General features: G+C 42.2%; 1 protein-coding gene across 1 annotated transcript; it reads right to left on the bottom strand.

Moving 5' to 3' along the window:
* Positions 1–5,296: 5,296 nt before the first annotated feature.
* On the bottom strand, positions 5,297–21,970 carry LOC102025575. Its single transcript, XM_013503131.1, is given in 7 exon segments — positions 5,297–5,510; positions 6,245–6,375; positions 6,377–6,418; positions 7,269–7,423; positions 9,173–9,291; positions 11,155–11,255; positions 21,749–21,970. Coding segments are annotated over 7 exon segments (984 nt in total).
* Between the last annotated feature and the right edge of the window lie 4,950 nt (positions 21,971–26,920).

The following is a 26,920-nucleotide window of genomic DNA, read 5'->3' as shown; positions in this document are numbered from 1 at the left end:
TTTATTGACAATTCTTTTTAACCTTGAACATGTGGTGTAAAGTGTTGGCAATCTCTCTGTGTCTCAGGCTTCCATTATGCTTGTGCAGTGCTTTAATTCTGCTTAGGTTCTAGGTAGAAAGTTGCACTTTGTTTAAAGGAAAATGTACCCAGGTGGGTGGGCATTAATGTTAAGTCCTCTCTTGTACCTGTATGAACCCACTTACCTGTATGGACTCTTCCCTCCTATTAGTAGAAGCAGATGGGAGGAATTGGCTGAAGGTTGGAATACTGAGAGACAGAAGCTTACACACAAATTGACAGGTCATATACAAAATATGCAGCATTTTTTTTTTTATACAGATGGCTAATTAGCCTGCAGGTGGGCACAGTAATGAGAGGGACAACATTAGGCAGATGTTCACTGTTGGTCCTTTATTATGGTTGGGATCCAAAATGTTTCCCCATAAATGGATGCAACTAGAGACCATACTCATACGTGAAATAAATCAGATCCACATGTGTAAACATTGTGTTGTCTCCCTAGTGTAAGAAACTGAAAGAGTCAATAAGATCTGAAAGGTACAACAGATATTGTGAAAGGGAAAGACGCTGCTCGAAAGGAAAGAAAACTGAAATGAGGGGAAGGAAAAAAGAAAGAAAGAAGGAAGGGAAAATATATATACACAAGATAGCAAAGATAATTGTACTACTAATTTCTATTGGTTTATTGAAAGGAACAGTTAATGCTTAATTTTTTTTAAATCAATTTTGCATGCCTGTGTCTGGTAATCTGAACAACTACTTTGAAGATATGTAATATGCAATGTAACAACAATTGTTGATTTCCTATCATCTTGGTTTGAAATTCTGTATCATTTTAAATTTTTAAAAAATTTTTTTGTCCTCTTTAAAAAATAGAAGACAAGATGTTTCCCCAAAGGACTCATTTTGTTAAAGATTCAGTTGCTGATAAGTTTTGGGGAAATTACTGGATCATGAGGACTCTGAGTCCATAATCATAATTTGTTGGTTTTATTGGGATGTGATGGAAACAGGAAGTGGGACCCAGTTCAAGGAAATGGATCAGGGGAATGTGACCTCAGGGGCTATATCTGGCCCCCAGTCCCCTCCTTTCCTGCTCTCTCACCTTCTCTGCTTCCTGACTGCCTTGAGCTGAGCAACTTTCCTTCACCCAACCTTTTCCGATGTGTTCTGCCTTTCCTCAGGCCCACAGCAATGGAACCAGCTGACCATGGAATGACACCTCTGAACCGACGTGACAAAATAAACCTTTCTTCCTTTAAGTTGTTGTTCTCAGATATTTTGTCACAGTTATAGAAAGCTGACTAGCACATCTTTGTAGCAAGGCAAGTAGATAAGTTCTTGATTTCCTCTGCTGGCAATTTAACCACCATGGAGGTAGGGGAAACTGCATGTGAGCCTTCTACTGGAAACCTAAATCAGTAAGGAAGAAATGATTGTAAGCCCAAAGGAGAGGGACCCTTTGGGGGAGAATGCTATTGTTGGGTAGGTAGGATAGCACAGAGGTAAGGACATAGGTACTGCGATGGTGTTTCCTGGGTCCAAAACCTGGTTCTGCTACTCATTAGCTATGTTCCTTTACCTTGTTATGCCTTTATTTTCTCTTCTATAAAATGATGATAATAACACCTCTTACTTTATTACCCAGTTGCAAAAATGAAATAAATCAAAACAGCACATGGAAGGCATGCAATAAACATTGGCTGTAAGTATTAGTGTTTACTTGAATTCATATTTGTGATAAACTTAGATGGACATAGACATGGATCTTAGACCTTAAGGACATTTAAAAATAATTTACAAATTAATTTTAATTAACATTTTAATTAATTTAATTGATGATAAAATTCAGAGCTAAATGAGGTAGAAATTTTAAAAGGGACTTTGGCTTAAGATAGTTTAGTAAGCTTTTCTATAAAGGGCCAGGTAGTAAATATTTTCATCTCTGTGGGCTTGTGAGTCTCTGAGGCACCTGGTCAGCTGCTAAGGGCACAAAGGCACCGTTAGACAAGGTGTCCACAAGTAGGCATGACTGTGTTATAATAATTTTTTTTTTACAAAACAGGTTTACATAGTAGTGTTTTGGCCCCTGGCTTAAGAGGAACGAAGAATGCTAAAATATAAAATTCTACCTGTGTGACTGTGAATGATGTCAGTGAGATGAAATGCAATAAGGTAATTAAGCGAACCAACATAGCTGCAAAGGGAGCTGTTTCCCTCAATGTGCAACAGGGCAGGTGCCAAAAAGGAGTGAGAAGGAGTCCTGTAGTTGAAAAATAAATAAAAAAGGTTAAGGTCTCTTTGAATCTGTCAAGCAAGCTAAGGACTGAAGAACAAAAGAAAGGGACGAGTTCTGTTTTGCAGAGTGGGCAAATAGGTTCAAAAGCTTGAAGCAAATAAGGATAGAGAGCTTGGCCTAAAGACAACCTTAGCATTATCAACAAGGTTAAGAGATTTAAAAATGACCTAACACTTCCCAGAGGCAAGCAGAAGTTGCCTCCCTAAATACCAAAATTTGGTGTAACTATTTTCTTTTTATACCTTGGGATACTTTTTCTTATAAGTGTAGATTACTTTCAAGCATGAAAACGAAAACTATTTAGGGGGGAAAAGTCTTAGAAGAACCACATTATAAAGTAAATTTTATTCAGTATAAATAGAAGTTTCTCCTTTTAGTGGTCTGACCTGCAAATTACTGTGTCTTACTATGGCAGACATTAATTGGTTTCCTGTCAGCCATTTTCCTACTCTTTTCTTAATGCAGACTGTAACTTCCAGCACAGACCCCATACTCACTCAGTTTCCTTTGTAATTAGGGCAGGGACAGATCACCCCATTCAGGCCAAGTTTTGACTCGTTGAACTGTAACCCTCCTCTACCCTCATTCTCAGGCTTCCAAGCTAAGGGTTCTCTCTCTCTCTCTCTCTCTCTCTCTCTCTCTCTCTCTCTTTCTCTCTTTCTCTCTTTCTCTCTCCCTCTTTGTTTTTCTTTGTTTGTAGTACTGGTGATTAAAACTAGGGTCTTTTCCCTGAGCTATATCCCCACCTTATTTTTTTGTGACAGGGTCTCACTAAGTAACTAAGTTGCCCAGGTTGGGCTCACACCTGTGCTCCTCTTGCCTCAGTGTTCCTGAGTGCTGGGACGACGGGGTTGTGCCCTCACACTCAACTAAGAGTGTTCTTATTGAAGATTTAGTTCTAGTTGCACATTTCAATTCCTAATTGCTTCACCCTCCCCTGCATGTTCACATAGAGGCATGTTCCTCGTGCTCATGCTCACATAGGGTACATGTTCCTCAAGTTATCTAACACTGTCAGGTTGGAAAATGTCTCAGCAAGAAACAAAAGATTGATAAAAGGGAGATAGAACTTTGGCAGTGGAAGGGGTCCAAGATGTGCAGAGTGAGGGGAGGGAGGAGAGGAGGAGACATAAAGGGGTTTAAGATGTGTCATGTACATGTACCAAATACCCACAATGAATGTGAATGCCATATGTCATAAACACAAACTGAAAAACAACAACAATAATAATGAAAATGGGGGAGGGGGTCTAGCAATGGAGGGAGAGAGGTGGGGAAGGGAAGGGGAATACAAAAGAATATTATGTGCCTGTACCAGCTCCCTAAGATAAACACAAACTTCATGTACTGCAAACATGTGCAAATAAGGTACAATTAAAGAAAATGTGTCAGCATGCTTGGTTTCCTTTGCTCTAATTGTTTTCATGCTTTGGAGATGCCTCAGCAACCTAGGTCTAGAGGTCCCATTCAACCCAGCTATTCCCCTTTTGGGCATTTTCCCAGAAGATCTGAAAATGTCATATCACAGCGATATATGTCCACCCATATTCATAGCAGTGCAATTTGTAATTGCTAAATTGTGGAAGCAATTCAAATGTCCATCCAATGAGGACTGGATAAAAAAATTGTGGTACTTTTATATAATGGAATATTACTCAGCTATAAAGAAAGATAAACTCGAGGCTTTTATACGTAAATGGTCACAACTAGAGACCATACTCATAAGTGACATAAATCAGACCTGCACATGTAAGCATCGTATTGTCTCACTAGTGTAAGATCTGAAAGAGTGAATATAAACTAGGAGGTATGATAGACATTGTGAAATGAAAGGAAAATGCTCAAAAGTAAAGGGCAACTGGGGTGTGGGAAAAGAAAAGGGAAAGAAGGGGAAATTATGTAAGTATGTATATACAGGGTAGCTAACACAGTTGTACTACTGTCTTCTATTGCTCTACAGAAAGGAACAGTTAATGATTACTTGTTTGATCAATCTTGTATGTCTCTATTTATTTTCCTGAGAAACCACTTTAAAGTTAGCTATAAGTAGTACAACAACCATGGTTAATTTCCCACAACTTTGTTTGTAACTCTGTTTTGTTTGTATTATTCTTATGCTATTTTGTAAATGGATGTCTGCCTGTTAATATTTTCCTTCTTTTATTTTTTAAAATAAAAAAATAATTGTTTTCATACAAAGTCTTGCAGCAAGAGGTCTGAATGTAGGATTGCAATTTGTATTTCTTTTTTTCTTTACTTTTAATTTTTTATTTGTATCTTTGCAGCACATAATGACTACGTCCCACACGAGCAGTTGGTACACGTACATAACGCATCTTAATCCTTTTTTCATCCTTTTTCCTTCTTCTCTCCATTCCTTTCCTCTCTTGTTCTCCTTTTCTTTTGTGAAAGATCTATCTCCCTATTTCCTATTATCTACCTTTTATTTTCCTCTTTATATTTTGGGTTTCTCATAGAGGAGAAACCATGCAATATTTAAGCTTGTGTGTCTGAGTTATTTCACTTACTATAATGGCCTCAAGATATTCCATTGTCCTGCAGGCCACTCCAGTTTCTCTTTTATGGCACAGTGGCACTGCACTGTGTCTGAATACATTCTCTTTATCCATTCACCTGCTGATGCACATACGGGCTGCTTCCAAGATTTACCCATTATGAATTGTGCGGCTGTAACCATGGGTATGCACTGTAATATGGTGTCCTAAACACTTTCAGGAAGATACCTCAAAGCGGAATAACTGAGTTGAAGGGAATTTCTATTTTTAGTTTTTTGGAATTTCTGTGGGCACCAGGCAAGCCCAGAGATGGTTGGCAGCTCCAGGAAGAAACAAGAGATGGGGTAGCAGTGCTAGCCCCCCCAAAAGTGCATGGTGACTGCATTTTTTATTTCATGTTGCTGTAATTGGTTTTCACTATTGAGGGCACTATAGGTAGGTCACTTTCATGTGGGTCCCTAATTTCTCTTTCGCATACTTTTCTCACTCTTTTCCAAGTCCAGCTCTGTGGAAGACAAAGGTAAATCTTGGAGATTCATGTTAGTGAGGCATGAAGCACTCATTCTCTGCATGTGAGAACTCATGGGTAGGTCTTGGGGAAGTACCAGAGCCTTTGCATGTCCTAGGAATAGATAATAAAGGCAGTGAGGTAGAGAAGAGGGTTGGAAGTACCTGTTCAAGGACACCACTTTCAAATCCTGCCTTCACCACTGACTAATAATAATCTCAGGCAAATTACCATGTTTCAGAGTTTGTTTCCTCATGCATAAAATGAGTATTATGCTCCCATAGTGGAGATTATGAGAATTAAATATTCATCAAGTCTTTAGTACTCTCTCTGACATGTATTAAGCTCTGCACATAGGTGCTATTGCTCTTAATACATGGTGATATGTTTTTGCTGTGAAAAATGCGTCCCTATCTGGAGACTTTATTGTGCGGCAAGATCTTGCGTGGGGGTGGGGAGTAGCAGGAAATTCATCTTCTCCTGGGTCCTAGAAATTTATGGAACTATTAACAGTTCACCCTATTTGTGTTTATAGCACCATTTTGGTATGTGGCTTAGTTGCTCTGAAGATTGCAAGGTATTTTGAGGGTGGAGTTGGATCTTCCATTCCTGAGTTCTCCAGAGCACTTAACTGTGGGTTATATAAATGCATATACTTAAGCAGTGTTGGCCAGTGAAGAGGAACTCATGTATAAAATGAGTAATCTATAGAATGTAAGAATTCTAGAAAGTGCTTCAAGTTTGAAAGTCCTGGGACAAGAGTCAAAGTAAGTGTTGGAAAAACCAGAGGGCCTGGTTACCCCATCAGAGGTGCCTTAAAACCTACCAAGGAATTGAGGCTGGTCATTGATCCCCCAAAAAACTTTATTTAAAAACCCACAATGAAAGAAGGGCTCACCATGGTGGTGATAGTGGGAAAGGAGAGAAGATTGTCCCAAACTGGTAGCACTTGTGCACACTGACATCTCCAAAGAGGCTACGACGCTCCATCCAGCTGGCCAGTGTCTTCCCTATCTTCATGTTCATAAAAATGCCAGAAAGTGCCCTCCTAGGGCAGACTGGCCATGTGTGTCTGCAGAGGAAGCAGATGGTGCATGGTTGCCATGGGCTCATTCCAAGACAAAGTGTATTGTCTAAAGCAGGCAACTCTTGCTCATGCCTTGTGTTTAGTGATTGGATTTCTATTTACCTTTCTCAACTTTCTGCAGCCTCGGGAGGCAGCCAGAGGATCATCCCTTCAGGATTGCCAAGAATCTGGGACCCCTGGGAACCAGAGCACAGAGCTGTACATGTGACCGTGCCACTCCCTGTGGGATCTCACCTCATGGATGACTCACTTCCGTGGTAGACTATCATAGCATGATATACACAGCAAGGATGTCGTGCATTTAAAATCATCCTCTTCAGAGGCTGAGTCTGCTGAGCAGTGGAAGATCCTACCTTGTGATCCTCATTTTGCCTGCTAGAAATTGAGGATCAAAGCAGCCCCATTTGTATCCTACTAGGAGATACCAACATAGAGTGTCTCCATTGATTGATTCCCCAAACCAGGAAGTGTCCCTTCACAATGCTTCCCTGCCCTGCCCCGACACATAGAGAGGTCTCGGAGTACTTCATGGACTATGGTTTCTGCTGGTGCCCTACCTTCCATCTGCTCTAACCCCTTGCTTCCATTGCTTTCCTAGTTCCTGACCATCTCACCCTCACTTGGCATGTCTCTTCTGGCCTAGGCCTTTTGGGTTGACAGCTGAGTTCTAAATTCTACCTGGATTTTCCATGACAACTGGTTCCTCTTTTGCTCTGCCTATATGTGGCCAGTGAGACAGTGATGCTTGGCCTCAACTCTTGACCAGGAACACTTACTTCCCAGGCACATTGGGCCCTGTTGTTTTGAGAGAAGGCCCAGAAAACGCTATCCCTACCTTCATCTTGATTTCTTTTATGCTCCACCGAGGCAGGAGTATGTTTGGCAGCTGACGTTGCCCCTGGACAGCCACACTGTGGCTGCTGATGGCCCGGAGTGCCTGTTTCTGGCAGAGACACCTGGGAAGGCGGGGGTGTGCTGAGGAGTGGGCAGCTGGACACACCACAGGAACCTCATTGCAATTAGGGAGTTAGGCCATTTCCTGCCTCCCACACAGCAGGAAAAATTGTGTGTTGTTTTGTTTCTTCCAGCATTGCCCGTAAAGACACCAGATTGGCAGTAAGATAGCAGCTCTGGGGGCAGGGAAGAGACAGAGGAGCTGGTGAAAAACAAAGGCTAAGGTGGACTTTAGGGATCAAATGCTCTCATTTCCAGATGGAGACACCGAGACAGTAAAAATTCACCTTCTCTCGCATCCAATTTAAAGTTATGTATGTAGCTTCCTGGTGGTAGTGCCCTTCCAAAGATGGTAGTTTCCAAGGTCTATGTTGACAAGCGTAGTGTGATGCTAACAGACCTCAGACAAAGTCTGCCACCCCGGTCGCTGATCTAGCACAGAGCTGTATCTGCAGTGAAAACCAAGAGCGGTCTCTATCTCTGGCCTCCTCCAGGTCTGCTTTCTCACCAGTCTGTCAGTGACTTTCTTCAGGAGAACTGTAGCTGTCTGCCTCCTCCTCCCCAGCATGGTCGTTATATTTTTACGCTATAGAAGCTGAAGTTCGCATGTGTCTCTATTTGTGCTTGGATGTTCCTACCCACGGCCTCCATTGCTCTCCTGCCTTCCTGACAGATACCCAGAATCCCAAAATGGCGCCTGACCCCAAAAATGGCCCCAATCAAAACTGCCACATCATGCCCTGCCAGGACACACTTCCTAGTTCTTCCTCAGACGCCCAATAACTTCCCGCTTCCTTTTTTGCTCACCCGCCAACCCCATCCAATCCAATTCTACCAGGGTGCCTTAAGTACCTCCCCCTCAGTATTACCTAATCAGCCTCTATATAAGCCAACACACCCTGCCCCTCCCTTGAGGGTCTCTGCAATCCTAGTAGCCCTCCCGCAAAGGTAATAAAGGCTTGTTTTACCTATCTCTGTCTCATGCTCTACCTGGTGCCAAACCTAACACTTCACGTGTGTCTCACTGCTGTTCATCACCCAAGACTCCAATTTTGGATCCACTGAAGGATACTAGATGCCATTCCACCCTTCCATAAGAGTTAGCTCCTCATCCTTTGGGCTTCCACACCATTTGCTCAAATGCTATATGTGTCCCTATTTGATTTTGTGCTAATGTCTCTCTACTTGATCATGTCCCAATTGAACTCTAAGATCCTTATTGCTAGGACCTGTGTTTGATTCATCTGCATGGACCATACATGTTGTAGTAAGTTTCCAAGAGGAGTTTGTCACATGACTGTGCTATTCAGAAGGATATTTCTAGATTTCAAGATTATAGGGAGAAAGAATCTGAGTAATACCATACTTTTCAGAAATATCTTTTCAACAAAGCAAAATAAGCATCAACTTCAGAAGAGGGATCGGAGAATAAAGACTCATCACATCTTACGCAGTAGACAGGAAGCAAACAGAAAGTCCAGATATGGAGATGGAACGGGGTGCCTGGTGGTGGAAAAGATGGTTAGAAATGTTACAAGACTCCAAATTTGAGGATGTCTTCCTTTTTCTTTTTAAGGCTCTCCAGTGAGGTTTACAAAGCAGTGTGACTTAGTTTCAAGGTTTCATTTCATTCCCTAGTCTTACATGGTGGCAGGGAGGTGATGGGGATAGGAGTAGGGAAAGTGGTGGCAGAAGCCACTAACTTCTCCTCGCTTTGACTTCCTCAGCCGTGGTGTACTACTTGCTCAGCTCACATCTGTGTAGGGCACATTCTCACCTCTCAACCTGCCAAGAATAAGGAAAAAATAGGGATCTTTGAAAAGCTTCTGTCGTGTATTTGGAAGCTCTTTGCTGTTGGAGGAGACAGTTCCCAGCCTTGCACCACAGCTTTGGTAGTGCTCAGACTGGAGCAGGTTAATGGTGGTTACACAGGAGGACTGGAAGCTTCCACTCTATTCCAAGCAAGCAGGGAGAGAAAGGATATACTAGAACCCTATCCATGGGCTTGCTTCTTCCCCAGCTACAGCAGGGTTAATTTCTTTGTTTTTGACCTTACAGTATAACAAAAAAGCTTATGCAACCAAGAATGAAAGCTCTAGCTAGCAGACATCAGATCTGCGTGATATTCTGATATGCTTTTTAGGAAGCTCTGAGAATGTTACAAATACAGTCGGCAATTCTCTTGGCCAGGTGCATTATTGGTGAAATTGGTGAAATTCTGATAATGCAATGATTGGGTTGATCCTTACTGTTAGGGTTTAACTAAATAGAGACACAAAGGGCTCCAAAATGGTTGTTCAATTATCAACTATGAGACCCTTTCATTTTTCTGTACACATGCAGGATTATTATTTACCTTAGTGCAGAAGTTGATGAATGTTCTCTTAAAAGGGCAGACAGTGAATGTTTTAGGATTTGTGGGTCACGAGATCTTTGTTGCAACTGCACAAGACTGATGCCATCCAGAAGGAGCCATGGATCATCTGTGAATGAGCAGTTGTGGCTGTATTTCAATAAAACTTTATTTATAGACACTGTAACTTGACTTTCAAGTAACATATGCGTGTCACAAATTATTCTTTTGACTCATTTTCAACTATTTGAACATAGAAAACCACTCTTAGTTTACAAATCATATAAAAACAGCGAGCAGGATATATTTGGCCCGTGGACCACAGTTGCCAACATGTCTGAATGCATAAATACTCTTGCTGTGAGGCAATGAATGTTGGCTTCCAAAATAGATACGAGCATTTCTGTAGTTCTCTAAGTGATTTCAAAATTCACATTCAGGCTGGATACCTGGTTCATGACAAATCTTAAAAGAATCAAATTCAATCTTGCTTAGCTAATTCAATTATAAAATCTGCAACTCCATGGGACCTTCCAGTCTATATTTTAGACTTTACATGTGTTCAAATTTAAACAAAGTTATGGACACAAGGTTTTCTTCTACTAAGAAAATAGATCCTAAATCTTAGAGTAAACTATTTTGTCATTGTGTTCCTCAGTCACTCATTGTCATGCTGGTCAACTTTCAGTGGAGGGACACAGCTCTCCTCAATGTACTCTACCTTCTAATATTGATGGAGAGAGTTATTTATTTTTCCAACACGAACACCAAAACGGTAAGTAATGGCAAGCCCATCTCTGGATTTTCCTTCATGTTTTCCTTTACTGAGCCATCCATGGCCTTGGGTGTTGTTCCTTTCCCTAGACGGATGAGCTGATACTATGGAGAATCAGGAGTGGTATTTGTTGATGTAGTTCCTGAGTGTCTCCAACAGCCTGGGGTGTTAAAAATAGAGATTAAAGTAAGCTGCACATAGCAGTTTTCCCAGGATTCCAGATTCCAGAGGAGGTATAAAAAAATAACTCAGGAAGTATCTTTCTGGGTCTCCCTGAACACTTAATTTTGAGGCCAGAGAGGACCCTGCCCTTTAACTTTTTTTCCACTGGTGGGAATAGGGTGAAAGTGGACTAGCATAGCTAACGCCTTGCATATAGTAGATTCTCAATAAATGTTTATGAGAATCCAGAGCATGGGTAGGGGGAGGAGTGTGAAATGTTCTGTCTCAGCAGGAATTCTGGGTGCCTTCCAGTTGAACTGCTCCTGGGTTGCATTTCAGATCTTTGTAGAAACATGTAATATGTGGGGGAGAAACTTCCCCTTTGCACCCCAGGCAAACCAAGCCCAGTCTTAATTTTATGACAGCGGAGTGCACATAGCTTCCTCTCTCAAACATCTGCCACTGGCTCAGTGTTACCTAAAAGAGGAATCCAGCTTTCCTACGCTTTGCCTAAGTCTTCTCAGGAAACGAGTGCCTGCTTTCTGCTGCATTTGCAAGCAGTCCTGCTGAAGCTGGGACTGCAGGCATAAAGAAAGATTCAGCCCCTCCCAGCACAAGTTGCCATCCTGGCTTGTGGAGAGATAAGAAACTAGGGTTAGAGGAAATGGAGCAAGAGGGAAGAGGCAGGAGCTCTGTGTTGCACTTAATCTTTCTGAGATAACCAGGACATTTTGACAATTTTGAAGATCCCATCCTCAGCAAAACTTTTTTGGGCATGGTAAGGGGGTTGTGTGGTCAGCGTAGTGGGAAGGGAAGGAGAGAAAGTTGGAGTCTGTTTTCTTCAAATGATGAAAGCCTGGAGATATACACATAGCATAGAAAAGTGAGAAAAGTTTTAAAAAGATTGTTTATTATCTCAAAATTAGTTCTACACCCTTCACGCAAAATGTATTGCTTCTCTGCTACACAAAGGGCATCTTTACATCTTGACACTAGACTCTGAGCTTTTTAAGGTATTTGAGTTCTACTGACCTTTAAAGGCCTAGCATCTAGCATGGAGTGTGTCCTGTAATAGGTGCTTAGCGCATGTACGTGACAGAGTGAGCGCTGAATGAATGAGCGAAAAGCATGCTGAGCATCAGCAGCTGTCTTGGCTACATGAAGAATTTAATCTTTTTTCAGTACTGTCCCAGCTCCCACCCCCCACCGCCCAGAGACAAGCTGTCTCTTCAGAAAGCAGCAGCAGTCCTGACCTGGGATGGTGGCTCGAAAGGTGTGAAATATATTGAATTTCAATCTCTTTGCTGAAACTAAATGTGTTGGCACTGATCATACCTCTTTGGCTTATCTGGTCTTCAGCAGTTTCTTTTAAAAGAGAATTTAGTTTTAGGACCGCTGGGGAGCTACCAAATGCTAGGAAGAGCAGGGATTCTCAACCCTGGTGGTACGTTAGAGCCTCCTGAGAGGCTTTTAAAAACTCAATGCATAATACACCCTGCACTAATTGCGTCTGCCATTTGGTAGGTGGGATTCTGACCAGCCCTCCAGGTGATTAGGACACAGGGAGCTGAGGCTAAGGCACCACCCGCATAGAATCCCAGTTGATCTGCGCTCTAGCAATGCTGCCAAATAGCTGCTCCTCCAGTTGCAAATTTAGCCATCAATCCAGAGCAGAAACAGTAGTCTCGTGGACTGCAGTATGTGATTAGAATTAGCACTTTCTATTTTTGACAGTGGCTCCAATGAGCCAAGAACACCCTGAGTTCTACATCTAAAAATTAATTTAATTGGACTATATGGCTCTTTGCCAAATTTTGAAGTGGGTCGAATGTGTTAGAAAAACATCATGCTTTCTTTTATAGCAAGGTGTGTGTTATTATTTTCTCAGTCCCCAGCTCCTTGCAAGGGGTTTGCCATGGGGCAGAGGTCCAAAAATGATAAAGTAATTATAGCAGCTGCTGGGTACTTACTGTGACACTGAGCATCTCATTCAATCTTAACCATGTGAGATAGGTCTTGTGAATATCTGCACTTTGTGGAACGTTATAGGCAGAATTCTAAGACAACCCCAAGATTCTGTCCCCACTGTGCATGCTGTAGATAATCCCCTGCGCTTGTTTGTAGAGTGGATCTGTGAATCTGATGGGACGTTGCTCCCGGCATTATGCTGCATTATAGAGAAGGTGAAAGAGTTTTGCAGCTGTAACCAAGGACCCTAATCAGTTAACGTTAAAGTAAGCAAAATGGAGTTTACCTTAGGTGGGTCTGACCTAATCAAGCATGCCCGGGACTCAGAGTCTGCTGGCCTTGAAGAAGCAGCCCACTGTGCATTCTAAAGCTGCAAGGAAACGAATCCTGCCAAAAGCTCAGAACCACAGATACACCTCTGAGCCGAGGATGCAGCTAGATTCTGGATCTGCAGGAACTCTGACATAATGAAGCCACTAAATGTATAGTCGTTTGTTACGCGGCAAGAGAATACCAATACACTTGTGAAGAAATAATGATACAAAGAGGTTAAAGGTCTTGGCCAAGGATCCACGTTGGGAACTGTTGGATCTGGAAGTCAAACTGTGGCATTTCTGACCCTGTGCTATTAAGCCATGACCTTACTTTTAGCTTGGAAAATGAGGCTCATTTGTTCTGGCTCATCAGTCTTCTTTCTCCCAATAAGCTGGGACGCAAGTAAAGCACATTCTAGATCCTGCTGCTTTGTGAAATGGAGTGGAATTAGAGGCAGCAGCTGCCAGCGCGTTCCACATGTGGTTTTGATGTACATCTGGTGGGAGAATCGGGGCAGAGATGTGGAAAGGGTGTCTTTTCCACATCCTGCTCCAAGCTGTCCCCTCAGTTTGGTACATACGTAACTCATGCACAAGAGGAGGTCAGGGGAGTTCTGTTTAATCAGGACTGGGAGCGCAAAGACCAATTTACTGAATGCCAAAGAAACCTCACTAAGGAAAGAGATATTGCCAAGGTCTTATGATGACACTCATGTGCTTGCCTCCACCTGATGGGTGTTGGCTACGTCTCTAATTAGATCCACACCCTAGACCCTCCTAATGATTGATTATAGCTGCTTTTCCTTTCTTTGAGGTAAACTAATCTTTACCTCCAGTAGTAACACACATTTTAGCCAAGCTTTTCCATTTCGTTAAAGAGAGACAGTGATAGAGACAGTTGGAAGATTTAGTTACTCTGGGATCCACCTGGCTGTTGGCAGGATGTTGGCTCTGCTGGGAGGTAGAGGTCAGCTTTTGTGAGGAGGTGTGTGTATTTTAATGGGGCTCTCAGGCAGCCCCTCATCACTCCTCTACTATCCCATGTAAAGCCCAGGGGTGGCCTGTGTCTGAGTGGATCAGGAGACTTCAGAAGCTCAGAGATGCTGGGTGAGAGCTGTTACTGCCCATGGTAGAAATATGTCCTAGGAAGTTGTTTTGTGATTGTGTGACCATAGGCAAGTCACTTGACATTTTTACCTTTAGTTTCTTTTATAATCAGGCCTAATAATGTTTAGGCTGTCCTGCTCCTCAATATCTATTCTGCCCTCTCTCTCAGAAGGAGTTTGGCTCTGCGGTGAACTGAACATGCTCCAGCTCAAACTATTTCATTGCTTTGCTGATGGAATGAGTGTGACATAGTTCTGGCCTGTGAAAAGTAAGAGTGTGTTGTGGGGAAGAGTTGTGTAAAAAGTTATCATTTTCTCAGTTATCAGTTATACACTCCTCTTTCTGTTGATGACATTATTTTCTTTCTATTCCTTCAGGACGAACACAATTCTGTCTCATATAAAAGTCTCCCTCATAAGGTACACTTTTAGAGCATGTGAAAATACTAAACTGTTCTGCACTAAGGTGTGCAAGGAAAGATCTAGAATCTTTATTATAATTTCAAGATCCCTTCCAAGAGCTGTATTCAGTGTGAGGGGCAAGGGGCAGGGCACCTCTCCTTCTCAGTGCTGACCATTGGGCCATGTGGATGCAGTGTGGGATGGGTAAACTGTGGCCAGAGCAAATTTAACCAGAAAAACACATAATCCATAAGGCCCAAGGTGCTAACATTATCTGAGGCAGAGAAGATCCAGGAATGACTTGTTCCTTGTTTTTGAACATGTCTTGCCTGAGGATCTGTTTGAGACCTAAAAACTGCATAGGTGATTCTGGCAGTAGCTGGTGTAATCACCAGCAAGAGCATTACCTACAGCAGCTGACTCAGGGTCCAGAACAAGGAGAGGATAGACATATTTTCCCCTTTCCAGTCTAATTATAGTGAAAGCACTGATTTAGCTCGAAGGCCTGATCTCAGGAGGCACCCAGATAAACTGTGTCCACTCAAAGGACCATGATGAAGATGGAGCAGAAAACCAAAACCCAGTTCATCTTGGGGGCCATGAGTACAGGAGGTAGCAATAACTAGCCCGAAGAAGAACTGGCACAGTGGGGGACGTGATTGTTATTTTCACATATCAGAAGGGGCGTCATATAGAGTGAAGCCCAAACTCATTTGGTTTGATCCTGATGGGTGGAACTGGAATCACAGGAGCTTCTGGGAGCCAGATTTGGCTCTGGGTCTGGATTTGGATTTATATACAGTGCGAAAAGACTGTCAAAGACTGTAACCCATCTCAAGAAAAGTTCCTATTGCTGGATGTATTTAAGCACATATTGAACCATTTCTTGCTAGATGTTTTATAGGAATCCCAGAATGTGTTCACATGTTGGTTTCTTCAATCAATGAGTTGATTGACCGATTATAGTTATTTAGTGCCTATTGTGTGTCAGGCTTTTAGTGGTCAGATTCCAATTTTTCTAGGTCTTTCTCAGCTTTGTGATTGTTTTTCTAGAGGGTTTTTTTCCAGTGAGCTATATCCCTAGATTTTAATTTTTTTTTTTAATTTTGAGTCAGGGTCTCACTAAGTTACTAAGTTACACAGGTGCTCAAATTTGTGATCTTGTTGCCTCAGCTTCCCAGAGTACTGGGATGACAGGCTTGAGCCACCATGCCCAGGTGTGATTCTTTAATCCTCTGATTATGGTAAACTCAATTTTGAAAAATAAAAAACGAGGCACCCCGATCTGTGTCAGTTACACTCAGCCACACAGCACACAAATAAGAAAACCCTTCACTCTGAGACTATCTACTCTCTTTTCTTTTTTGGTCATCTGTTCTTTCTAGAAAAAAACAAGTCTTGCTTACTAAATTATCCAGGCTTAGTGAGCATGTATGGGCGGGATGTGAAGTAACTCAGTATGGGTCTGAAAGATGTGTTTTCCCACTCTGGACAAATTAGAGCAAGCTCTTCCTTTGATCTGTAGTCTTCCAAACTTCCCCTGATACCCTCAAGCTGAAGCTGATTATATTCAGCGGCTGTGGTTCTGATTGCATCCAGCACCCGGCTCTGACTGGGAAAGCTGTGGATTCTTCAGAGTCAGTCACCCAGCGATTCTCTGTACTGAAATTCCAAAAACTTCTGTGGAAACCACACATTTCCAAACAAGCATTTGTTTTTCAAGGAAATTTGAATCCCTCTTTCTCTCAGTCACATAGACACATGCACGCACACACGAACACACACGCATGCAGTCACACAAGTGACACGTAGGTACACATGTCCCACCCTTTCAACGATGATCTTTACATTTCACATCTGTGAACATTCCCTCCATAAATAAGGATGCCTCTTCAGGCACTGAAAGTCAACCTTGCTTCTGCAGCCAGTTGCTTCTAAGCCAGCAGGACTACCCAGCTATCCCCTCTTTTCCTCTTTGGTGTTTCAGACTCACAATATTCAACAAGAGCAAATTGCTGGCTGTGCAAGACTGCCTGGCACTGGTAAAAAGCGTCTACTGGAAAACTTGCTTTGTAATTTTCTGAACTTTAAGGGTCAGAAGTGGGTAGAAATCCCCAGATGGAAGAAAAGCCTAATCACTTTCAAGTGGGAGAAAATAAGAAGCAGACAGGCTCGCATGGGTGCAGTCTTTAGGTTCTGAACTCAGACTCCTGGGATAAATGCTCCCAGAGCGCTACTTTTTCAGAGAAAAGGCACTGACCTTCTCCTGAGGTTAAGTTACTTGGTCCCCTTGTAGGTTCCCACATGTAGTTGGGGGTAGGTGTTCAAGCTCACTCTCTCCTCGCATTGCTGTGTAAGGCTGGAAATGACTTGGAGAATGGAATTACCCATTAATGGATCTTCTGTGTGTGTTTGATCATCTTTATTGGTCCTAGTCAGTGATGTGTTTTCACCACCTGCAACAGTGCCTGGCACATTTGGGTTCTCAACTGATTTCTGTTGTGTTTTGTATTCCAAGCTCTCTCTCTGAAGTTCCTGTCACACGGTAGACTCTGCATAAAGGGTTGATGACTACAACGGAGGTAAAAGCAGCAAAAGGGGTTTCGATCTCAAAACAGAACGGGAGAGAAATATGTACTGGGGAGGCTGGAATAATGTGGGAGAATCAATATGGCTATGTGGGAAGACCAGGGGCTCATGAGAGAGCCTCAGAAATCATGTATGGGCAGGATATTTCTCCCAAAGCTTTTGAAGTTGACATCTCCTTCTAAGCACTACCTGTGTGAAGATTTTGCATTTGCTTTGATTTAAGGCCAAGGCCTTTATCTTAAGATAAAGGGTCTTCTCTCCCTTTCTTTCACTTTTGCTACATCTCTTCTCTCCTCTTTCCTTGCCCTACAATTTTCCTTAAGTACAAGTTTCAGTCCTAGGGAGTGAAACTTTGCACAGGGTGTGGTGATGCATACATATAATCTCAGTTATCCTGGAGGCTGAGGTAGGAGAATTGAGAGTTCAAAAATCATTCTGCCAAATTAGCAATTAGTAAGATCCTGTCTCAAAGTAAAAAATTAAAAAGGGTTGTGATGTAGCTTGGTGTAAGTGTCCTGAGTTCAATCTCCAGTACTGCAAAAGGTGTGTGTGGGTGGGTGGGGGGTAACTGAGAATAATAGGGCTCTCATAGAATAAGTGGCTAGCACACACAAGGTCCTAGGTTCAATCCTCAGTGTTGAAAAAATAAAGACCATTATGGTTTAGATCTAAAGTGTTCTCCCAAAGTTTCAAGTTTGGAGATAGAGCCTGGTTGGAAGACGTGGATCACTGGGGGCATGACTTAGAAAGGTATATTCTCATCCCCAGACCCTCTCTTCTCTCTCTGCTTCCTGGCCACCTTGCAGTAAACATCTTTCTCAATGTATGCCATTCTACAGTGCAATTTCTGTCATGCCATTTATGCCTTGAAATCAGTCAAAGTAGGGGCTGAACCCAAATAAACTCCTCCTTTAACTTGCAGGTGTTGGGGATTTTATGTGAGTGATGGGGAAGTGACTAGTACATATTTTGGTACCAGGAGTGGGATTGTTTCTGTGATTACCTGACCATGTGGTCCAGAAGATTTGCAGCTAGTTTTCAGGAGTTTGGAAAGGTTTGAAGATGCAGACTAGAGAAGTCCTAGATTGCCATAAACAGAACTTTATGATTAATAGTTGTCAGAGCTCAGAAAACTGGAACACTGACAGGGATATGAATAGTAAAGGCCAGGCTCAGGAAGTTTCAGTTGGGAACAAGGATACTACTGGTTGTTGTTATGCTATGTCAGAAAATTTATCTACATTTTGCTCATGTCCTGAGACTTTACAGAAGACAGGTATCAAAGACAGCTGACTAATCTGGAGGAAATCTCAAGGCAGCCCAACATTCAGGCTATGGCATGGATATTGCTGTTTGCTTTTAGCTAGATCTACAATGAAAAGCAGGAACCAAAGGCAGAACAAAGCAATTTTAAAAGTTTACAGTCTTACTTACCAGAAAAGAAGCCATTGCAAAGCTGTGGTAAAGGAGAGCATGTCTGATGAAAAGATTAGCATTAGAAAGAAAGGACCAAGGAGATAGATGCCTAGAGGGCATCTCAGAAGTCAACAAGATCCCACCCATTGAAGGCTCAAGGGTAAAATACTCTAACAAATTCATTTGAGAAGACAGTTTCTAGGATGACTGCTCATTCCTGAGTTCAGCTATCTAAGCATTCATAGGCATTGTAGCCATTATTCAAGGGGGCCAGGCCATTGCTCAAGCCGGTAGTAGAACTTGCAATCATCCATAGTTTTTCAACCACACAGAATGCCAGAGTTACAAGGTCACAAAGGCTTACACCCAGATTTCAGAAAGAGGTATGGGAAGTAAAAAAAAAAAATATGTGACAGAGTCACAGCTCCTGTACAGAGTCCATGGGAGGGCAGTGTGTGAAGTTGTGATACTGAAGCTGAAGGTACAGTGGAGACCCCAGGAAGTTGGAAATGCCAAAATTGGGGGACATCTGCTGAGGAAAACTGCAGGCAGTGAGTGAAGCCAGCCCAAGAGAAGGGCTGGCTATGTGGGGTCTAACCAGGAAGGCACAAGAGGAAAGATGCCCAAGCCCCTTAGAGTTTAAATCTCACCACAACTTGCTATGGATGTTGGATGTGAAGTACAGAATTTAATGTTTGCCCTCCTGAGTTTTAGTCTTGCTTTGATCCAATTTCTATTATTCTAATGCTTCCTTTTGGGATGGGAATGTTTACCTTGTGCCATTGTGTTTTGGAAGGGTTTAATTTTCTTTGTGATTTGTATAAGGGCTTGCAGCTAGAAGTTTGCCTTGAGTGTAGGAAGAGACTTTGGACTTGGACTTTTCAGCAGTGCTGGAACTGTTAAGACTTTGGCACCTCTTAGGGATAGACTAAACACATTTTACATAACAAGATGGACGTGGATCTTTTGGAGCCCAAAGGTAGAATATTATGGTTTAGATGTGGCCCTCCTAAATTTTATGTTCAGAGGTTTGGCCTGGTTGGAAGGTTATGGTGGGTGTGACTTGGAAGGATATATTATTGTCCCTGGCTCCTCTTTTCTTTCTTTGCTTCTTGACAGCAATATGATGGACATCTTTTCTCCACCATGCCCTTCTGCCATGCAGTTTCTGCCTTGAAGCCAGCTGATTATGGACTCAGCCCACTGAAACTGTGAGCCCAATAACCCTTTCCTCTTTTAAGTTTCAGTTGCTGGGTATTTTGTCTCACCGGCAGGGAAATGACTAACACAAAATGATCCATTTTTTAAGCTCATCCTTATCACGATCACATGTTTACAACTCTCATGAGCCAGATTGTGACTAAAGTAAAGACTTTTAGGGATTCAAAACTGTGATATTTAAAAAGTACATACATTTGCATAACCCTAAATCCTTTCTGACTTGGTGGCACTAGGGCCCTGGATGCAATTTGGAGAATTCATGTGTCACCTTCTGGCAATTGGAATCTGTTGTTTAACACCTGGAGGAAGTAATAGCTCCATGCTAATTATCAGGAATAGTTACATCTCCCAATTAGCAAGTGAGGCTTAAAGATCACTTTTCACCTTAAAAATATTTCCTGGCTTACCCTCCTCCTAATCAATAAGGGACACTTAGCAAACATATCATGTATTTGCAAAAAAATTATTTCTTTAGCCAGAGAAAGGAGTAGTACAAAGATGACTTGCCTTTGCGTCCTCCCAGCTCTTTGCACAGACACTGTGGGCTCCTCTGTGTGTCTAACCCAGTGATAGCAAATCAGAGTTGTAGAGCCACATTAGAAGGATGAGTAATGGATAGGTTAGGCAGGAGAGAAGGTACAAAGAGGAGAAAGGAAAAATAATTTTAAGAGAAGGAAAGATGTGAGGTTGTAACTTGCTTCCAGCCAGCTTAGCTGTCATTCTGTTCTTCAGTTCCAAGGCTATTGCACTGCACTCTTGCTATGGTTTCATTCTAAGCTGTCCCCCATATGTTTAGAGGTGGGGCTTTTGGAAGTTGATTAGATTGTAGGGGTGCTGTATACATCTGAGGGCTGATCCACTGATGAGCTTAGAGCTGACTGTATTCTTGGGGGTGGGACTGTGTTGGAAGAGGAGGGTCATTTGAGGCATGACGTGGAGGGTCACTGACTTTTGCTCCCTCATGTGGAGCAAAAACATTTCTTCCATCATGATGTTTGTACCTTGGAGCCAATGACCTCTGAAACTGAACTAACATAAGTCTGTCCTCCTTTAAGTTGGAAATGTTGCTGTGGTTTAGATGTAAAATGTCCCACAAAAGCTTCATGTATATGGGAGGTGATTGGTTCACTACAGCTGATTTACTGTTAGTAGGTAGGGCCTGGTTGCAGGTGGATCACTAGGAGTGTGACTTGAAAGGGTATATACTTGTCCCTGACTCTTCCTCCTCTCTCTCTCTCTGTCTCTCTCTGTGCCTCCTAGCTGCCAGGACATAAGCAGCTTCCCTCTTCCAGATCCACCATATCCTGCCTTCCCTGGAGCAAGCTAATTATGGACTGAATCCTCTGAAAACCATGAGCTAAAATAGACCTCTTCTTCTTTAAGTTGTGGGTGTTGAGTAGTTTTCCCCAATGACAAAAAAGTGACTAAGACAGATGTCAAGTATTTTGTCCCAGCATTCACAAAGTGACTAATACAACTCTAAAGACTTCTACTGCTGGCAGTAGGTGATTTGTTCCTCCTATTTGAACAGATACCTCATTGGCTAGTGGTTGTTCCCTGACTTACTGGAATGTTTTTAGGGCCTTATTGGGTAGGTAGACCATGTCCAACTCTTCAGAAACAAGAGTAATGAAGAGACAAAGAATTTTGTGCACTTGGCCAGAACCAAAGTATCCCTTCTGGATGGTGCTCCCCATTTTTCCTTCAAATAACCAGATTCTTTTGCTGAGTAGATGATGTTGAGGCTGACTTGCTGGGATTCATGACATAGGACATGGCTATTAAACTACGGCATGTGCGGCCTTTGATTTCACCAGAAGTGGACCCTAACCCTGGATATTACCTATATATGTAAATGAGAGTTTTTGAGTCAGAAGTTCAGTCATGGGTAGTATCAACTTGGAAGACTTACTCTTGCAAAATTATTTCAAAAATGGACATATGAGTCATGCAGGATGATATCTGGCCAGCTTCATCCAGGGCCTCATTTCATATTACTTAAAGGATGTCTGAAAGTGCAATGTAGCTGGACCTGCATCTCTAGGCTGGCCTTACCTTTTGCATTTTTTGCAGTTGTATTTTGCTGAGGAAAGGGCCTTTGTCAGTAGCTTTGTCTTCTCCTGTCTCCTTAGTCTTGTTCCCAGTGCTCTGGATACCTTCCTGCTTCTGCAGTGTGTGACTATGGGGTTGGAGATGGTCCTTGGGCTGGATGTGAGGGGGATGCATCTCCTTGCTCTCCTTCTTCCCACAGGGAACTCTGAACAAAATGTTCACCATTCTGTGTGATGTTTAGAATGCTTTAGTTATCTCAATGCATGGCCTAGTGTGTGGTCATGAGAGAAAGGGGTTGAGCTTGGATCACCCAACTTCATGAAAAATATTGACTCTAAAAGAAAAGAAGTTGACTCTGTGAACATCTTCCTGCAGAATACAATAATGAAGGAAAGGTGGCAATACTCCTCTAAGTAATGAGACAATTAGAAGGCCAGTATTTCACACTAACGCCTGCTGTTGGAACATCAACATATCATGTTTCTGCGGGGCTGGTTAACTTACTGTATGCTAGACTCTGATTTCAGTGTTCCCTCCTTCATTTCACAATGCATCAATTTTTTTTTAGGTTAAATAGTTTTTCAGTGACTCTCAGAGCACCCAGGTCATCTTACTTGGCAAGAGCTGCAGAGTCCTTCCTAATCTTATCCTGCTCACTCTCTCTTTCTCTCTGCTTCTTCCCTAGAGCTGTATCACCAGCAAGACCATCCCCACAGCCTGAAAATGCTGAGCGCTCTCAGACTTTTGTGGCTTGGTTCAGAGTGGAAGACTGTCCCTCTTTCACTCCATCATCCTTCCGGAAGTGCCTATATCACTTCCTGTATGGTGCCATCCATGATACCTCCTCACTCCCACCCCAGACATACCCCTGTCCTTCCCCAGCTCCCCGGTGCCATATGAGTAAGATCATTTTAGTAATGTCCAGTTGTGCTCTAACCATCAGGGTCAGTTCTCAGGCATACCTCAGCCACAAGACTATATGTTCTGTCAGGCCATGGGTCTGTCTATTGTCTATGCCTGTGTATCTCTAGCATGTAGCACTATAACTGGCAAGAAGTAGATGCTAAATCCATATTTGATGGATGGATGGTAAAATATCAGCTGAATATAGAAAGAAACACAAATGATAGTTTCAAAATATTAACTATGGGGAAAGAACTTAGCAGTTGCTTTTGTAATGAACCCCAAGTCCACAGTGATGATCAGAAAATCAAGGGTGTGTTTTTCCACCTAGGAAGGTTGTATCTAGGATCAGCTAGAGTGTCTCACAGCTAGGCATGGTAATGTCCACCTTCAATCCCAGCATTCTGGGAGGCTGAAGTACACTCTGCACAGCTTAGTGATTTAGTGAGACCTACCCCTAGAAACACACACACACACACACACACACACACACACACACACACACACACACACACACACACACATATCCTGGGCTTGGCAAAGGGCTCGGAAAGCAGGATGTGACTTTGCTTTGGTATTTTGTGGTTTGCCTATCTGCAGATATTCTAAGTGGTGCCATCCCTGGCAGATTTAATTTTTTCCCCTGAAAAAAAAATCAAGGATATTTAATCTAAAAATAAACATCATGGTAGTGGTCATTAGAAGAAATGGTTAAGGATTTAGGTTTGAAAGAATCCCTAATGGACCTTTATGTTAGCATCATTTGTTGAACCATCCTCACTTATATTAGAACAGAAACCTGAAATTTTCTTCACGGCATCCAGCTAAATAAAAGATGGTCATTTTTCTTTTATGGGTTTGAATTTGATTTCTGAAGTTGTGGTCTCTGAAGCCGCTGTTCTCTTCGGATGGTTCTCTTGCTCCTTTTGAAAGACACAGCTTACACAACTTCTGTGCTGTACAGTTGTGAGTAGCTGGCAGTTTTTTAGGAAAACAAAATTCTTAAGCCTAGAAAAACATCTGCTCCATGTCTGTTCTACTAGATTCTTCCAACTTTTGGAGCAAGTTGTGACATTTGAACTGACAACCCAAAGGCATATTTTTGTGTATTAAGGAAATCTACACTCAATAAATATGTTATTATACATTTCTCTAGTGTCCTATTCGAGGATCTGAAAGTGCTTTGCTTACTTTGGGATTCCTGTTTATAAAGTTGTAGCTAAGCATTACCATCTACTATATCTGGCAGATATGCAAATATGCCTGAGCCCACAGGACTCAATTAAACTAGGCCTTGTTGCGATGAATGGCACTCTCCCGTGTCTGCTGGGGAGCCGGGATGCCCTTCACAAGGGCAAAGTCTGCTGCTTAAAATTTATAAAATGTTAAAGAGAAAAGAATAATTTTAAAAAGGCTCACAGTGAAGTAACCAGCAGGGAACTGACCAGATTTCCATCTGTTTCAAATTAAACGTGTTTGTTATCCTTGCATCTTGCTCCCTAGCACAACATAATCAGTTAGAAAATATCTTCTGGAATCTTCACAGAAAGCATATTTTTATAAGTTTGTCTGGTTGTTTGTGTTCCCACACAAGGCAGTGATAGTTCTTCCTTCCTTGGGCTCTGATGTGTGCTTTATTGGAGCTATACCATGGTGTCTGTGGGCCTCATGCATTCGAAATTTATGTTTTGTTACATGTTCTGGCCCAACACCTATGCTAAATGTTAAGGTATGGCAGTAAAGGATAATATTAAGTAGGCAAAGTAAAAAAATAAAGAAATAAAGTATGATTTATGGAAAATGCCAGAAGGAAGAAACAAGGGAGCTGGAGATAGGGATTAGCTGTCAAGGGCAGCCTTTGTATTGGGTGATCAGGAAAGGTTTTTGGCAAATGAATTTGAGGCAGAGACCTGAATGTGAGGAACAAGCCACTCAAACAGAAACTGGGTGTTGAGTGTTGTGGGCAGAGGAAATAGCAATGGAAAAAAAAAACATAGCAGATTTTGGGATCCAGAAGAAGAGAAAAAAGACAGTGTGGTCAGAGCACTCAGAGAGAAGAAATAGACTGAGAAGCCTGAGCCATGCCAGGTAGATCTTAAGGTAAATAGTCATGAGTTTATGATTTACTCTAACAATGACAGCCAAGGGACAAATGTCATGCTTGGATTTGCATTTTATGCAAGTTGGACTAGCTAATCTGTGAGGAACAGATTGGAGGGTGAAGAGTGAGCAGGGAAGGCAGGTGGGACGTATCTCAGTCCAGGTAAGATGGCCGTGACTTGTGCTGGGACAGCGCCACTGGAGATGAGAGGGGAGGATGCTATGGAGAGAGGTTCCGGAGATAGCAATGACAAGACCTGCTGATGTTGTGGATTCAGGGGCTCCTGGAAAGGAACATTCAAAAGAAGCAGTTAGTGTTTGACATGAAGAATGGGTGGAGAAGGTGCAGTTGACTGAGGGAGAGAGGGCCTGGGGAAGGAGCTCTGTGGGAGGGTGGGCGAGAGAAACACATCTTGAACACATGAATCAGGGAGACCTGTTGCTAAGCACTACGCAGAAACGAAGAAGTCTTTTGTCAATGTCTCCCTTAAAAGTCAAACCTCGTAATTTATTGTTGTAACCCTCTAATAATAGAAATGTTTGGAAGAACATACAACAGAGCGTGAGACAACCAAAGTTTGGAAAATTAGAGATGATTCAGGGTTGGCAAGAAATCTAGCGAATGACACAGCACGTAGAAATGCATAATCATAGATTTTATCCTCTGCAGCTTCTTGTCCGGGCAGAGTTCGGTACTGTATGGGAAAGAATCATGTTAGATGATGTTCAGTACAGGGAGTCGGAAGGCTGCTTGTGCTGACAGGAGTGGCCACAGCGCTCAGAAACCAGAATGCGAATTATGATTCAAAGAGACAAAGAAATACATGGGCTTAGAAGATGATACAATCTACTAATTTAATATTGTTCTTCGAGTTCCAGGGAGTGTAGACTTTTTCCTCCTCAAAGCTACTCTTTAAAGTGACATTTTCTTTATAAATTAAGTATGAAGAAGAAATGAGGGGAAGAGGGGTCCCTCATAGCATTTCTTTAGCTGAGCCTCTGATTTCCTATTAATTTCCAGCAGACTCTGTTTGTTTTCTTTTCAGCCTATCCACCTCTGAGTACACACTGCCCTGCCCTTTGCTTTGCTTATCTCCTCTTCTGTTTGGTGTTCTAAAGGTGTCTGGGGTGCTTTTAGGAAGAATAATGCTTGGATGATTGCTTAGCAGTCTGCAAAGCAAAATACATTATTTGGAGCTTATCACTGGCACCTGACTTGGAAGAATAGTTTGTCCTGGTGGCTTCTGGTTTATGTCTAGACTCTCAGATTTGTGCCTGCCAAAGATCTTTTATGATTGATAGAAAAAGCTTAAATTTTGGAGTCAGAGAGGCCCCATTTCAATTGTCAGCTCTACTGTTTTCTATTTGTAGCATCAGCCTTGTGACTTCATGTCTTCGAACCCGGTATTTTTCATCTGAAAAAAATGTGGGTAATAATACATATGTAAATTATAGGGTTGTTATAAAGAGAAAAATGATGTAACACATGAAAAGTTCTTAAGAATGATATTTAATTCATGGTGGTAATCAGATAGTCTTTCTTTACTATTATTATTGTTACTATTGCTATGTTTGCAAACATATGGTCATCAGTTTGATAGGCAACATTCTAGGTATGCAACCCTATAAGGGCCATTGAAGAGCCCTACTACCATGGGTGGTGGGTAGTTGGAGTGATGGAGTGGATTTCTCTGTTATATTCTAGCAAAGATTGCAAACTGGAAGCCCCTGACATATTTAATTCCTTCATTTTAAAACTTGAATTAAATTTAAAGCAAATAATTACAGGTTAAAATGTGGACTTTTCCTGTACAATGTGGATTGCAGGCTTCTCTTGAAATACTGGCAGATCTGGCAATACTAAGCCCAGCCATTCCAGATGGCAACCCTCAGCAATGACTTTGCAGGGCATGCTCCTTCAAGTTTTCCACCCTCTCCATAGCTCAATGCTGGTGTTAAAGAATCTGGCCTTAGATATTATATGGGCTACTGACCAGCTTATATGACTTGGGACAAAATCTAACCCTTAGTCTCAGTTACCTCATCTGGAATGCAAAGATGATAATGCTTATCCTGAAAGTTTCTTTTAAAGGATAAAGAGGAAGAAGAGGAAGAAGAGGAAAAAGAGGAAGAGGAAGAGGAAGAAGAAGAAGAAGAAGGAGGAGGAGGAGG

This window comes from Chinchilla lanigera, unplaced genomic scaffold (genome assembly GCF_000276665.1).
Source record: "Chinchilla lanigera isolate Chin_1 unplaced genomic scaffold, ChiLan1.0 scaffold00077, whole genome shotgun sequence".
Taxonomy (NCBI): Eukaryota; Metazoa; Chordata; class Mammalia; order Rodentia; family Chinchillidae; genus Chinchilla; species Chinchilla lanigera.
The sequence above is the reverse complement of the archived record's forward strand: the minus strand, read 5'-3'. Positions and strand labels throughout refer to the sequence as shown.